The 15,933-nt window shown below is 41.6% G+C and overlaps 2 protein-coding genes across 2 annotated transcripts in view; both read right to left on the bottom strand.

The window, feature by feature from the left end:
• SEC16B (SEC16 homolog B, endoplasmic reticulum export factor) overlaps window positions 1-2,989 on the bottom strand; it is an 82,492-nt gene extending 79,503 nt beyond the window's left edge. The window contains exons 1-2 of the mRNA XM_070384384.1: window positions 2,932-2,989; window positions 2,330-2,458 (exon numbers count right to left, since the gene is read on the bottom strand). Of these exons, the coding sequence (XP_070240485.1) occupies window positions 2,330-2,458; window positions 2,932-2,989 (187 nt within the window). The remainder of the gene's footprint in view (window positions 1-2,329; window positions 2,459-2,931) is intronic.
• Window positions 2,990-6,634: 3,645 nt separating this feature from the next.
• Window positions 6,635-15,933, bottom strand: part of LOC102276601 (quinone oxidoreductase-like protein 2) — a 32,548-nt gene continuing 23,249 nt past the window's right edge. Inside the window, exon 10 of the mRNA XM_070384883.1 lies at window positions 6,635-8,382. Within this exon, the coding sequence (XP_070240984.1) occupies window positions 8,314-8,382 (69 nt within the window). The 3' untranslated portion in view covers window positions 6,635-8,313. The remainder of the gene's footprint in view (window positions 8,383-15,933) is intronic.

Here is a 15,933-nt window from a genome sequence, read left to right as displayed (position 1 = left end):
GGTAGTCTGGTATTCCCATCTCTTGAAGAATTTTCCACAGTTTATTGTGATCCACACAGTCAAAGGCATTTGCATAGTCAATAAAGCAGAAATAGATATTTTTCTGGAACTCTCTTGCTTTTTCAATGATCCAGCAGATGGCAATTTGATCTCTGGTTCCTCTGCCTTTTCTAAAACCAGCTTGAACATCTGGAAGTTCACAGTTCACGTATTGCTGAAGCCTGGCTTGGAGAATTTTGAGCATTACTTTACTAGTGTGTGAGATGACTGCAATTGTGTGGTAGTTTGAGCATTCTTTGGCATTGCCTTTCTTTGGGATTGGAATGAAAACTGACCTTTTCCAGTCCTCTGGCCACTGCTGAGTTTTCCAAATTTGCTGGCATATTGAGTGCAGCACTTTCACAGCATCATCTTTCAGGATTTGAAATAGCTCAACTGGAATTCCATCACCTCCACTAGCTTTGTTCGTGGTGAAGTTTTCTAAGGCCCACTTGACTTCACATTCCAGGATGTCTGGCTCTAGGTGAGTGATCATACCATCGTGATTATCTTGGTCGTGATGATCTTTTTTGTACAGTTCTTCTGTGGATTCTTGCCAACTCTTCTTAAAATCTTCTGCTTCTGTTAGGTCCATACCATTTCTGTCATTTATTGAGCCCATCTTTGCATGAAATGTCCCCTTGGTATCTCTAAATTTCTTGAAGAGATCTCTAGTCTTTCCCATTCTGTTGTTTTTCTCTATTTCTTTGCATTGATCACTGAGGAAGGCTTTCTTATCTCTTCTTGCTATTCTTTGGAACTCTGCATTCAGATGTTTTTATCTTTCCTTTTCTCCTTTACTTTTCGCTTCTCTTCTTTTCACAGCTATTTGTAAGGCCTCCCCAGACAGCCATTTTGCTTTTTTGCATTTCTTTTCCATGGGGATGGTCTTGATCCCTGTCTCCTGTACAATGTCATGAACCTCCGTCCATAGTTCATCAGGCACTCTATCAGATCTAGTCCCTTAAATCTATTTCTCACTTCCACTGTATAATCATAAGGGATTTGATTTAGGTCATACCTGAATGGTCTAGTGGTTTTCCTTACTTTCTTCAATTTCAGTCTGAATTTGGCAATAAGGAGTTCATGATCTGAGCCACAGTCAGCTCCTGGTCTTGTTTTTGTTGACTGTATAGAGCTTCTCCATATTTGGCTGCAAAGAATATAATCAATCTGATTTCATTGTTGACTATCTGGTGATGTCCATGTGTAGAGGCTTCTCTTGTGTTGTTAGAAGAGGCTGTTTGCTATGACCAGTGCATTCTCTTGGCAAAACTCATATTCCAAGGCCAAATGTGCCTGTTACTCCAGATGTTTCTTGACTTCTTACTTTTGCATTCCAGTCGCCTATAATGAAAAGGACATCTTTTTTGAGTGTTAGTTCTAAAAGGTCTTGTAGGTCTTCGTAGAACCATTCAACTTCAGCTTCTTCAGCGTTACTGGTTGGGGCATAGACTTGGATTACTGTGATATTGAATGCTTTGCCTTGGAAACGAACCGAGATCATTCTGTCGTTTTTGAGATTGCATCCAAGTATTGCATTTCGGTCTCTTTTGTTGACCATGATGGCTACTCCATTTCTTCTGAGGGATTCCTGCCCACAGTAGTAGATATAATGGTCATCCGAGTTAAATTCACCCATTCCAGTCCATTTTAGTTCGCTGATTCCTAGAATGTCGATGTTCACTCTTGCCATCTCCTGTTTGACCACTTAGAATTTGCCCTGATTCATGGACCTAAGATTCCAGGTTCCTATGCAATATTGCTCTTTACAGCATCAGACCTTGCTTCTATCACCAGTCACATCCACAACTGGGTATTGTTTTTGCTTTGGCTCCATCCCTTCATTCTTTCTGGAGTTATTTCTCCACTGATCTCCAGTAGCATATTGGGCACCTACTGACCTGGGGAGTTCCTCTTTCAGTATCCTATCATTTTGCCTTTTCATACTGTTCATGGGGTTCTCAAGGCAAGAATACTGAAGTGGTTTGCCATTCCCTTCTCCAGTGGGCCACATTCTGCCAGACCTCTCCACCATGACCCGCCTGTCTTGGGTGGCCCCACAGTGCATGGCTTAGTTTCACTGAGTTAGACAAGAGTCTGTGGTCCATTTTCTGTGATTATGGTTTCAGTGTGTCTGCCCTCTGATGCCCGCTTGCAACACCTACCGTCTTACTTGGGTTTTTCTTACCTTGGACGTGGGGTATCTCTTCATGGCTGCTCAAGCAAAGTGCAGCCACTGCTGCTTACCTTGGACGAGGGGTATCTCCTCACCGCTGCCCCTCCTGACCTTGAACGTGGAATAGCTTCTCTAGGCCCTCCTGCACCCGCGCAGCCACCGCTCCTTGGATGTCGGGTAGCTCCTCGCGGCGCCGCCCCTGACCTCGGACGCGGGGTAGCTCCTTTCGGCTGTGCTTGTCTATAGGGTCGCAAAAAGTCCGGACATGACAGAAGCGACCTGGCGCGCATAGACACCACTATTTTTGCCTGTGGCAGCTCTGCCCCAGTGAGAGTTGAGCATGAAGGTGACGCAGCTGCTTGGCTTGTGGGGACCCTGGCAGTTCCAAGTGTGAAGGGACACGGACTCCCTCCACCGCAGGAGTTATGGCCCTGTCAGAGTCTCTTTTTGAGCCTCTTGCAGCTGGCAATCAGAAGACCTCTTTGGTCAGTCTTTCTCTGTAGCTCCACCCATTCAGGCACTTAGAGGGCTCCCTTGCCTGGAGTCCTTCTCTGTTGTTCAGCACATCAGGCACCTAGAGGGCACCCCCTGGCTGGCACCCTACTCTGTAGTTCAGTGCGTCAGGCCTTTGATGGGCCAGCCTCTCTGTTGTTCAGCTGCCTGAAGCTAGCGTGTGGGGAGAGAGAGGCTATGGTGATAGCTCCACCCCCTACATGTGACACAGTAGTATCGCCTTGCTTCCATGGCTGCCTGGCTTTCCTCCACAGGCATTTCCCACCACAGTCTCCTCCCTCTCATCCTCTCGATCCATCTCTCTGCAGTCAACAGCAGCCCTCGACCTGGGATTGCTCCACAATCCCTAAACTCCAGCTCCCAGCCGCTGCGCCTTCCAAGGAACCTGCATACCTGTCCAGGGTATGCATGGCTGCAGCAGTGACTGTCTGATTCTCATTCCATTTAGGCTGCCACACTCTCAGCCTTAAATATTTCTCCTCTGACTCAGACAATTGCCCTGATGTGGGGATCGGACGCCTGCTTCAGCTCCCCTACCCACTAAGGGCAGGTCCGGTCCTACTAACACTCCTGTTTTTCCCCCTAGTTCTTTAGTCCTACCGAGTTTTGCGTGGTTCTATATATTCTCTTCTGCTGGTCAGGTACTGCTGTCTGTTCTCAGCTGGTGTTCTGCATGTACTTCTGTGTCTGAAGGTATATTCCTGATGTATCCATGGAGAGAGATGTACTCCACGTCCACCTACTCCTCCACCATCTTGCTCTCCCCAATTCTCATTTGATGTCCCTCCTCTCAAAAAACCTCTCAGGAAACTAGGAGTCATCTCAACATTTCTCTCTTCCTCCTGCACAGCTCTCATCCTTTCCTTTCTCTCCTTCCCCATCATCACCAACGTAGTCCAAGGTTACCATCCCATCTCATTGGGACTTTCACAGACTCCTAATTGATCTCCTCCTCTCCAATCCTTTCTGCCCATTATAGACTATTCCATTCTGGGCATTCCATCCCTTCCCAACCCTTGCTTAGAACCCTTCAATGGAATCCCACTGGCTGTAGTGTAAAGGCAAAACACCCAGAACTGACCCACCAGCACTGCCTAACCTGGTCCCCCCCTGAAGCCTCATCCCACAACACTCGCCTTCATTTCTTAGGCTCCAGTACCACTAGCTTTTGTTCAACCCCTTTCACTCACCATGCTTTCTTTTACCACGGGGTCCTAACATATTCTTGTCTTCCCTGATTTTTCTCATTATTGATTTATTTGGCTGCACCAGGTCTTAGTTTCAGCACTCACCAACTTCAACTTACCAAGTTGACCTTCAGCTTGGCACATGGAATCTTTAGTTGCAGCATGTGGGATCCAGTTCCCTGACCAGAGATTCAACCCAAGTCCCCTGCACTTGGAGCATCTTAGCCACAAGATCATCAGGGAAATCCCTGTCTCATTCTTTTCAATAACTGCTACCAGTCAATCCTAAAGGAAATCATCCCTGAACATCCATTAGAAGGACTGTTGCTGAAGCTCCAATAGTTTGGCCACCTCATTCAAGAGCCAACTCACTGGAAAAGACCTTGATAGTGGGAAAGATTGAAGGGGAAAGGACAATGGGGCAGCAGAGGATGAAATGGTTAAATAGCATCACTGACTCAGTGGACATGAATGTGAGTAAATTCCAGGAGATAGTGAAGGGCAGAGGAGCCTAGCATGCTACAGTCCATGAGGTCCCAAAGAGTTGACCATGACATAGCAACTGAACAAGTGCATAATGAGGATGTACATCATATACAACCATTTCCTTCCCTTGCATGACCTGTATAAACAGTAAACATTTTGAAAAATCACTGCTCTTGATCCAGTTATACAATCTTGGAAGGCAAATAAGAGAAAGAAATAATAATGTGAATTTTTCTTAGTTTACTTAGTTTGGGTTTTAAATAAAAGTGATTTTGTCTAAATACTATTATTTTCCTTTACTTGCCAAAGAGCAAATCTTTTGTTGTCTTTACCATAGTTCCAGCATCAGTTCTTCAGTGCTCAGCCATCTTTACAGTCCAAAGAATTCCTAAAGGAATTCTGAATATTCATTGGAAGGACTGATGCTGAAGCTGAAGCTCTAATACTTTGGCCACCTGATGCTAAGAGCCAACTCATAGGAAAAGATCCTGATGCTGTGAAGGATTGAGGGCAGGAGAAGGGGGCGACAGAGCATGAGATGGTTGGATGGCATCACTGACTCAATAGACATGAGTTTGAGCAAACTCCAGGAGAGAGTGAAGGTCAGGGAAACTGGTGTACTGCAGTCCCTGTGGTCGCAAGGAGTCAGACACGACTTAGCCACTGAACAACAACAACCATAGTTCCAACAGAAAAGATAGCTTTCTATAGCCAGGCAGACTGCAGAGGAAGGAGCAGGGACAAATACACGGGTGATATGCAGACAGGATTACCCCACAGCTAACAGCACAAAATCCCACTTCTGTTGTCGAAAGAAGTGTGTGCAGGTGGATAGACCCACAGTTAGAGAAAAAGAAGAGGGAGCTGTGTGGGAGTGATTTCTTCAGCAGCCAGCCTACAATGGGGAACTGGGAAAAGTCTGTGAATATAGAATAAATGCTGTCACTTGGAGCTGCACTGATTCTTTTTTCAGACTAACTAATGGCTCAGATGGTGGAACAACCAAACGATGACTAAAATGTGAGTCAAATGCTTTCAAATCAAATCATTCCAATGAAGCAGGAACACAGGCAAGCAGAGAACAGGTCATTAGAGGTTCTAACCAATACTTGTTAAACCTGAAGAAACTCACTCTCCTTAATGACTGCCTCTTTCAATCTAAGTCATTTTGACATTAGTGAGCTGGGGACAATCGATCTTTATTACTAGTGACATCTACTGATCAGCTCTGAACAGTGGGAAAGGGAGCTGCCTGGGGGAGGGGGAGAGGTTGTACAGTCTTCTCAATCTTAATTTGTCTTCCTTCTCTCCTGGGGTCTATCCAGCATGTCTTTCAATTATCCCAAAGGGTATCAGAAAATTTTAAAATAGGTGTCTTGATATTTTTGAAAACTAACTTTCATTTAAATACAAAATTAGCTCATGTTAAGAAGTAAGTGTGGGGAGAATGCAGGCGAAGAGAGCCTTGTCATTCAATGGAACCACAGAGCATGCAGCCCCCAGAGACTGAAATGGGCAGCCAGGCATGGAAGAAGTTTGAGCTCTGGCTCTCATGGCAGCTCCACGTGGGCCCACAACAGACACATGGTGGGTCCCTGATCTCATCCCCCTCCCCCTTCCTTCTGCTAATTTCTCGGTTTTAATTCTCTCCCTAAATGTTCACTTTCTATTTCATAATTCAGTTTTTCCAAAAGCTTTTTGGTGAGGAAACCCTGTGAAGATGGGTGTTTTTGAATGGCCTGGATATTTATCAGAAAACAAAGCCTCTTTCCAATTTTCTGTTTCTTGTGTTGAATTTCTTATTTTACATCTTTCAAGCAATTTGTCTGTTTCATCTAGTTGTCAATTCACTGCTTGGTTTAATGATCATATCATACCTGCTTGTAAGCGTACTTCAACAGCATCTTATATGGTTTTCTGTTTTCTTTAACTTCTGACAAATGGTTAGAAAAAGAAAACAAAGCTTCTTACCACGCTTATTGGAACTGGAGCTCATCAAAAACAAGTAGAAGTACTTCCATTCCAGTGGTATCGGGTGTGTGTTTTTGCCCCCATCTTACTTCCCTCCTTTTGAGTGGCAATAAGGAGGACTGGAGAACAATGTTTATAACCAAAAAAGAAAGGACCTCTCCCCACAGACCAGGACTCAAGCAGAGACAGGAGCATCCTTCAACCTAAGCCAGTCACTCTCCTTACTCTCTGCTCTCTTCTCTGAATAAAGTCACTCGGATGTGAGGGTAATATATTCTTTTATTTTTTATTTTGGTAAAATATATGCAATATGAAATTGGCCCTTTTAGCCATTTTTAAGTGAACAGGTCAGGGGCATTAACTATGTTTACATTGTTTTGCAGTCACTGTTCATCTCCAAAACTTTCTCGTCTTCCCAAACTGGAACTTTAGACCCATTAAACAATAACTCCCCATTTCCTCCCCCGCCACCCCAGGCCCTGGCAAGCACAATTTTACTTTCTGTTTCTAGGAATCTGACATTTCTAGGTACTTCACATAAGTGGAATTAAACAGTATTTGGCCTCTTGGGACTGGCTTACTTCAATTTGCACAATGTTCCCAGGGTTCATCCATGTTCTGAATGTGTCAGAATTTCCTTCTTTCTCAAGGTTGAATAGTACTCCACTGTATGTATATACATTGGTCTGTTGGTGAACATCTGGGCTGTTCCCAAGGTAACATGTTCTTAATTTAATCCCACAACTTAAGACTTTCAGATCATTCAAATTCAATTCAGTTCAAGGGTAACTCACTGTGCTAGGTGTGTGTGGTACAAAGGTGACTCAGACATGGTACCTGCTCTCTAGGAACTTACGCTATCTTGGGAAGGAAAGAAAGAAAGAACTCAAGTAACTAGCAAGTGCTAATCACCTACTGTGTGCCGGTGCTTTGCCCAATCACTGCATGTATTGCTCAGAATAACTTCGTGAGGTGGAGACTGTAACATCCACTTTTCAGGAGAAAATGAAAGCTTGAAGACCTTAACTAACCACCTCCAACGTGCTGAGACTGAGATTCAAACCCACCTCTTGAATTCAGAATCCTGTGTTCATTCCTTTAGACATGCCACTCCTGCTGGTACAAGGCAGAATGTGACACAGCCTGAGGGAGGTGCTATAGGAAAGTAGAGAAGAGATGGCCACGCACCTGAGGGGACAAGCTCGTGGCAGAGGTAGGTCTCAGAGGCCAGGAAGGCTTATGTTTAACAAAGATAAGGGAGAAGAGGAAATAGCTTGAGAAGAGGAAGGTGGAGGAGACAAGCAATCTCAGTGTACACTGAGAGACCAACGCTGCTGTCCAATATGGGCCGGAAAGCAGAGAGGGGCAAAATCCTGGTCGTGGTGAAATGCTCGTTCAAGGAGTCCAAACACCACCACGGAGACAATGGTGAGCCATTGTAGGGTTCTGAGACAACACACAATTGTAGCTGCACTTTGGGAAGGTCACCAAGGCAATAACATATAACAAGAATGGAGAGGGAGGGGGTAGATTAAAGGTAGGAAAGTTAGGAGGTCACTGGAATTAGCAGATATGACGTGATTAGTCAGAATGGAAAACAGGATGTGGTGTGTAAGACTTCTTAGAGGTGGAGATGACGGAACTTGGCCACGGATGCGTTATGAATAGGTGATCATACATCTTGGGACACCTGTTCTCCTGGTGTAATTACTAACAGCATCCTTTCACTCTCAACTGTGTCCAAGTCTGGACAATAAAGTACATGATCACACTATCTAGGAATAAGAAAACAGAATAAAAGATGACTCTAAAAGATCTTGAAACTGGATTAATAAGGAAGGTGGTAATATGGGAAAAAAAACATGGATGGGAAATCAGGTTTCTTTGGAAAGATGATGAGTTTGGGTTTAGACATGCTGAGTTTGCTGAAGTGAAAATTTATTTAAGGGAGAGAAGCACCTTGCCTGTGGATTTACGCTGTGTGACATGAAGGAAGGCATCATTGACCTAAAAAGAAAATCCAAAAATATGTGGTCAGACTTGCAACTATGCATATTTCAACAAAGATTTGTTACTGGATCAATTCTTAAAATAGCTAAAGTATTATCATGTCTCCAACAAAATGTAGGTAACTATCTAATGCAATATTAACTAAGTAACTGATCACCACAAACTCAAAGGAAAACAGTGAGGATAATCTAACCTCAGAATTTTTCTGTCTGAACTATAATTTTTAATATTATCAGATAAATAACATCAGGTTAAAACTCTTCAGGCCTGCCCATACTCTACTGTAATATTTCTGAATATTCTAGCTTTTGAAAAGAATGGAGCCACTGCCAGAAGGATCAATACTGTAATTTTTTACAATTTTTTTCTTTTTCTTTTTCTTTTTAATTACCTTGTTTCCAGTGCAACTGAAATTACAATCTCTCTGAAATCCTTTTTTTAGAAATACAAAGATATAAAACATAAATTAAAAATTAGCCACAGTAATCAAGATTGTGACAGTGGTGTAAGAATAAACAAACAGGTCAATGGAACTATTACAGAACCAAAAAATAGACCCACACAAATACAGTCAGCTGATCTTTGACAAAGGAGCAAAAGCAATTCAATGGAGAAAGAATATTCTTAAAAAAAAAAAAAAAAAAAAGGTGCCAGAACAAACGAACATCCAATGCAAAAACATTAATCAAGACACTGTCCTTATGTCTTTCACCAAATTAACTCACAGTGAATCTTACACATAAATGTAAAAAGCAAAACTATAAAACTTCCAGAAGAAAACAAGAAAAAAAATCTTAAGGCACCTTATGCTTGGCAATGAGTTTTTTAATATAACATCAAAGCATAATCTAGGAAAATAAAAATTGGTAGGACTGCCCTGATGGTACAGTGGATTAGAATCTGCCTGCCCATGCAGGGGATTACAGGTTCAATCCCTGGTCTGGGAAGATTCCACATGCCGTGCAGCAACTAAGCCTGTGTGCCACAACTACTGAGCCCAAGCTCTAGAGCCCGTCAGCTCCAACTAGAGCTACTACAGCCCATACTCCAAAACAAGAGGAGCCACCACATGAGAAGTCCCTGCACTGCGACAAGAGAGTAGCTCCCCAGCCCTCTACAACCAGAGAAAGTCCTCAAACAGCAACAAAGACCCAATAAATAAATAAAATGAATTAAGTTTTTAAAAATTGGTAAGTTGGACATCATTAAAACTAAAAACTGCTGTCTGCAAAAGACACTTCAAAGAATAAAAATATAAAACACAGCCTGGGATAAAAGTATTTGCAAAATGTATATCTGATAAAGAACTTTTATCTAAAATCCACAAAGAATTCTTAAACCTCAACAATAAGAAAACAAACAACCCCATTTAAGAATGTGCAAAAGGTCTAGGCAGACATTTTACTAAAGAAGACATACAGACAGTAAGTAAGCCTACGAAAGACATTCATCATATGTCATTAGAGAATTAAAACAACAGTGAGATCCTACTACACACCTGTTGGAACGTCTAAAATTCAAAACTAAGCATCAAATGCTGATAACAATGTGGAGCAATGGCAACTTTCATTCATCATTGGTGGGAATCGTAGTTGCAAAATGATATAGCTACTTTGGAAGATAGTTCAGCAGTTTCTTATAAAACTAAACATATTCTTACCATATGATCCAGTAATTGCGTTCCTAAGTATTTACCCAAATGAGTTGAAAACTTATATCTACACAAAAACCTACACAAGAGTGTTTATAGCAGCTTTGTTTATATTTGCCAAAACTTGAGAGCAACCAAGATGTCCCTCTGAAGGGGAATGGGCAAACAAGCTGTAGTATATCCATATCACGTAATATTATTCAGTGATAAGAAGAAATGAGCTATCAAGTCATGAAAAGTCATGGAGGAAACTTAACAAGATATAAGATGAACTTACAAAAATTATTAATATTTCTCTATATCAAAAATAATCAACTAGAAAACACAACAGAAAATATTGTTCTCAAGAGCAACAAAAACAAAAAGTACTTGTAATTAACATAACTCAGGCAATCCAGAAGACTTTAAGGAGAAAAACTTTAAATTCTATTTAAAAACAGGAATGATCTGAATAACTAGCAAAATGTCCCTGTTTACAAATTACAGAACTTAAAACTGTAAAACTATCACTTCTCCCCCAAATTAATCTGTAAAGTCAACACAGTTCCATTCAAAAGTTCAGCTAGAATTTTGAGGAACTTAAGAAATTTATTTCAAAATTTTTCTAAAAGGATAAAGATTCACAAATATCTAAGTCACATTTGAAAAAGAAGAACAGGTGGAAGATACTCTTCCAGATACTGAAACACACTTCAAAGCTATAAATATAAAACAGTGAAATACTATTACAGGAATAAACATGTGAACCAGGAAACAGAATGGAAAGCAGAGTGCAGACACACACATGTGTACCTGGGAACTTAAAATAAGACAAAGGCAGTATCACAAATCAATAGAGAAACAATGAACTACTGAGTCTGATAAAGCAAGCTCATTATAAGGAGAAAAATTAAAATTGATTACCTAATTTATATCTAAATCAAAGGTAATTTCAGATGGATTTAAATCCTTAAATGTGAAATGAAAGTACAAAGTTAAAAAAGAAAAATAGAGAAGAAAATCACTGTGAACCAGGGATGACAAAGGACTTATGAAATAGCTCCAAATACCACTAATCACAAGGCAAAACATTGATGTGTTTGATTATATTAAATGCAAACAAAGGTGACACACACTTGACAACTCTGGAAGGACAGACTTTCTCAAAGCCTCAACATTGTCGTTTTAGTCAATTCTTTTGCAACTCTAGGGACTGTAGCCCACCAGGCTCCTCTGTCCATGGGATTTTCCAGGCAAGAAAACTGGAGCGGGTTGCTACTTCCTTCTCCGGGGGATCTTCCTGACCCAGGAATTGAACCCACATCTCCTGCTTGGTAGGTGGATTCTTAACCACTGAGCCACCTGGGAAGCCCCCAAACTAACACGTAGAACCTTGTTAATCACATTGTGGTTCAGGACCACAGGCTTCTGCATCATCTGGGAGCTTATTAGAAATGCACAGCCTTAAGCCCCACCCCACTCTTATTGAATTATAATGTGTATCTTAACATGATTCCTGTGCACATTAAAGTTTGAGAACCATAGGTTATACAGGAACTTTTGCAAATTAGTAAGAAAGAGCAATCTCCCATAGAAAACTTCCAAAGGGCTAAATTACAGTTCAAAGAATTGAAGACCTGAAAGGCTTGCAAATATACAAAGAGATGCTAAAAATAATTAGAAACCAGGGAAATGCAAATTAAAATGGTAAAATACCACTTTATGCTTATAAATTTGAATAAGCCATCAGAAAGCTGGGAAGAAAGTGAAAGTCAAAGTTGCTCAGTCATGTTCGACTCTTCGCAACCCCGTGGACTATACAGTCCATGGAATTCTCCAGGCCATAATACTGGAGTGGGTAGCCATTCCCTTCTCCAGCGGATCTTCCCAACCCAGGGATCGAAATCAAGGTCTCCCGCATTGCGGGTGGATTCTTTACCAGCTGAGCCACCATGCTATATACCGACGGGTGGTAAATAAATAAAAACATTCTCATGCATTGCTGGTAGAGGCATAGACAGGGCAAGTCATTCTGGAGAACAGTTGGCAGTCAGATAAAATAGGCATACACCCTATGACCCAACTACTTTATTCCTGGGAAAATACTCCCCTAGCAACACTTGCACAAGTCCTAACAGTCACCCATGAGGCTGTTCATTATAGCACCAATCACAGGGGCAGGCAATCACATCAATTTTATCTTTAGGGAAGGGATCTGTAAACCATGGTAGATGCAGAGACTACTATGCAGCAATGAAGGGTAATGAACTGGACATAGGAACAGCAATGTGAGGCGATCTTTAAAAGACAGCACTGGGACTTCCCTGGTGGTCCAGTGGCTAAGACTACACTTCCCAGTGCAGGGGGCCCAGATTTGACTTCTGGTCAGGAAACTAGAGATCAAAGATCCCAAGGGCCACAACTCAGACCTGGAGCAGCCAAATAAATCAATATTTTTTTTAGAAGATGGCACAGCATGAAAAAATAAAAAACAGAATAAGATCTACCGCACATTTACATCACTTGAAAATAGATTAGCACACAAAATGATTCTGTGTGTTTTACAGAGAAATTTAAATCCAAAGATAAGCATCAAATACGTTATAAAGACTGACTCTGAGGGGAGGAAAGGAAGATAAGGGAGTAAGTAAATAGAGACAGCCATAAATATACAGACATAAAAGCCAAAGAGGGGCCTTGTGTGGTCCAACAATGAAAATGTGCTTTGAAAAAGGATTTTGATTAACCAAGCCTTTCCCCTTGAAATCCTCCCCCAAAAGCATAAGAAAAATAACTAAATAAAAATAAGCACAGAAGCAAATCAATCGTGGCAATCTCCCCGCAGCATGAAATGCCTGGTTTCTCAGGAACATGTGTCTTTCAGGGCTTTGTGCCTTACAGAGACCTTCCCAATCTATGCAGATTTAGATGTACTCAGAGGAGGTGGGAGATGTCTAAGACAGATGTCTGAAACACTCATCTTCACCCTGTCAATAACTCAAAGATACGTCTCCAGGTGACTCACAGCTGCATCACTCTCCCTGTCAGTTAGAAGTCGCTTGTTCCCGGAGATCTGTCACAGGCCAACAACAGAAAATACTTGGGGAAACAAACATAACTGAAGAGAGTGGTGTTTCTCTTCACCTGGCATCCTAGAGACATGAGGAATCCTCTGCAAATGAATGTTAACATAAAAATAGAGCTGTCCCTTCAAATGTTAAAACTTACTTTCAATCTGTCTGCATATAAATCTTCATAAAAATGTAGCACATTTATCTAACTTCTTTAGAAGATAATATGGGGGATGGAAGAAAATAGAACCTTTTTGTTCCACGACTTGGGAATCTCATAATTCTGAATATCCATTATTCTGCCTTTTGTTTTTTAGATGCTCTGTTAACTCTATGTCCAGATGCTACCTCTGTTGTGACAGCTGCTTCTAAAAATAACCCAGTTCTGTCCCTTTCTACCTTTCAATTTCTATCTGGGCTAGGAAAATAGACAACTGGTGGTGTTGAAACTAGATATTTAATGAGTGATAAGACTCTCAGTCAGAGACTAGGAAGTGAAGCACATGGCTTTAGACCAGAGTCTTTTGATAGATAATTCAGATAGCTGGGGACATCCCTGCCCCCCCAACCTCTTCTGTATCCTACAGGCTGTGTCACAGAGAGAGAGGCTGCTCCATACTGATGCCTAGATAGATACACAGACTGTATCCAGCACCCTGGTTCTCTGCCCTGCCGTGGCTGAAGTCAATTACATTTGTCTCTGGAGATAAGCAACCTGGAATGTAGAGGCAGGGTGAGAACCTGTTTTAGGTTCTGCTGTTGGAATTTTTAATTAGCTCATTAGACAGGAGTAATCAGAGTAACCTGTGTGTGTGTGTTTGTGCTAAGTCACTTCAGTTGTGTCCAACTCTGTGTGACCTTATGGACTGTAGCCTGCCAGGCTTCTCTGTCCATGGGATTCTCCAGGGAGGAATACTGGAGCGGGCAGCCATGCCTTCCTTCAGGGGATCTTCCTGACTCAGGGATAGAACCCAGGTCTCTTAAGTCTCCTGCATTGGCAGGCGAGTTCTTTACCACTAGCACCACCTGGGAACCCTAGTCAGCGTAACCTACAGTTCCCTAAACATATTATGCTGATTCATGTTTCCCATTAGAAAGCAGCTCTTCCTCCCAACACAGCACTGTCCTGAGACTGTCCCAACTAAAAAAAAAAAATTCCTTAAGTCTTACAGAATGTACCCAGCAAACATTTGATGAATAAAACAAACTCATGAATGAATAAGTATATCGGGGACTGAGTGGGATTGTTTTTAAAAGGTAGAAATGTTTAGTCAATGATACACTGTCATAGTTGAATTATATTTATCAGACCACTGCTCTGATAGAAGGGAACCTGAATCTTCTTTTACAAGTCAGTCAGTGCATTTCACCAGAAAAGATACAGCTGGCAAAGGAGCATATGAAAAGATATTCAGGATCACTATTCACTAGAGAAATGCAAATTAAACCGAGAATCAAATACCACACTACACACCCACTGAACGGATGGATTTAAAGACAACAGCTGACAACACTAAGTTCTGGCAGGGGCAAAGCAACGTTCCTACATTGTTGGGGGACATGCAAAATATTACAACCACTTGGATAAACAGTTTGATAGTTATTAAAAGGTAAACATATCATATCAGACCAGTACAATGCTTGTACTGAAATGTCCACACAGACAGTCGTTGCCATTTCCTTCTCTAGGGGATCTTCCCAATCTAGGAGTTGAACCCAGGTCTCCTGCATTGCAGGCAGATTCTCTAGCACTGAGCCACCTGGGAAGGCCGTATATTGAAGCACCAGTTTCTAATCCAGAATATACAAAAAGAAAGAAAATCTATGTACTATGGGCTTTGAAAGAAATGCAATAGTAGCAACCTTGCCTTCAAAATCATGGGCTGTAGAGCCTGTAACAGAATTGCTTCTCAGCAGCTGAGGTATAGAGAGCAAAATACTGATTTGTCTAGCTTGCCCTTCCTTGAGGAGCATAAGCACGTTATATTTAGAATTCTGCATAGATTGCTTTTAAACTGACGTTCTTTTTTTTTACTTGAGATATAGTTGATTTACAACATGTTAGTTTCTGATGTACAGCAAAGTGACTCAGTTATGAATGCGTGCTAAGTCGCTTCAGTCACGTCTGATTCTTTGCAACCCTGTGGACTATATAGCTCACAAGTCTCCTCTGTCCATGGGATTCTCCAGGCAAGAATACCGGAGTGAGTTGCCATTTCCTTCTCCAGGGGATCTTCCCGACCCAGGGTCAAACCTGTGTCACTTATGTCTCCTGCATTGGCAGCCGGGTTCTATTAACACTAGCACCACCTGGGGAGCCCCCATTCAGTTAAAGATATATATTTTTTCATAGTCTTTTCCATTATGGTTTATTACAGAATATTGAATGTAGTTACCTGTACTATATACATATATATATATATACACACACACATATATATCAGAACTTTGTTGTTTATCCATTTTACATATAACAGTTTGCATCTATTTATCTCAAACTCCCAATCCATTCCTCCTCACCCCTTCCCCAAATGGGGGGATGTTCTGTTCTCTATCAGAGAGTCTTAAATTGGTATTGCTATCTAATGATGTTATCTAGCCACCACTGTAGACTGGCAGGGGCAGTCGGGGGATCTGCTGCTCAATAAATAAAGCCAATTAAATGTGTAAATTAAAAAAAAAAAAAGGTTAAGCATAACACTTACCACATGACCTAGAAATCTCAGTCATAAAGTAAATAAAAATGTTCAGTTCAGTTCAGTTGTGTCTGACTCTTTGCGACCCCATGGACTGCAGCATGCCAGGCCTCCCTGTCCATCCCCAACTCCCAGAGTTTACTCAAACTCT

Source organism: Bos mutus, chromosome 16 (assembly GCF_027580195.1).
Source record: "Bos mutus isolate GX-2022 chromosome 16, NWIPB_WYAK_1.1, whole genome shotgun sequence".
Taxonomy (NCBI): Eukaryota; Metazoa; Chordata; class Mammalia; order Artiodactyla; family Bovidae; genus Bos; species Bos mutus.
The sequence above is the reverse complement of the archived record's forward strand: the minus strand, read 5'-3'. Positions and strand labels throughout refer to the sequence as shown.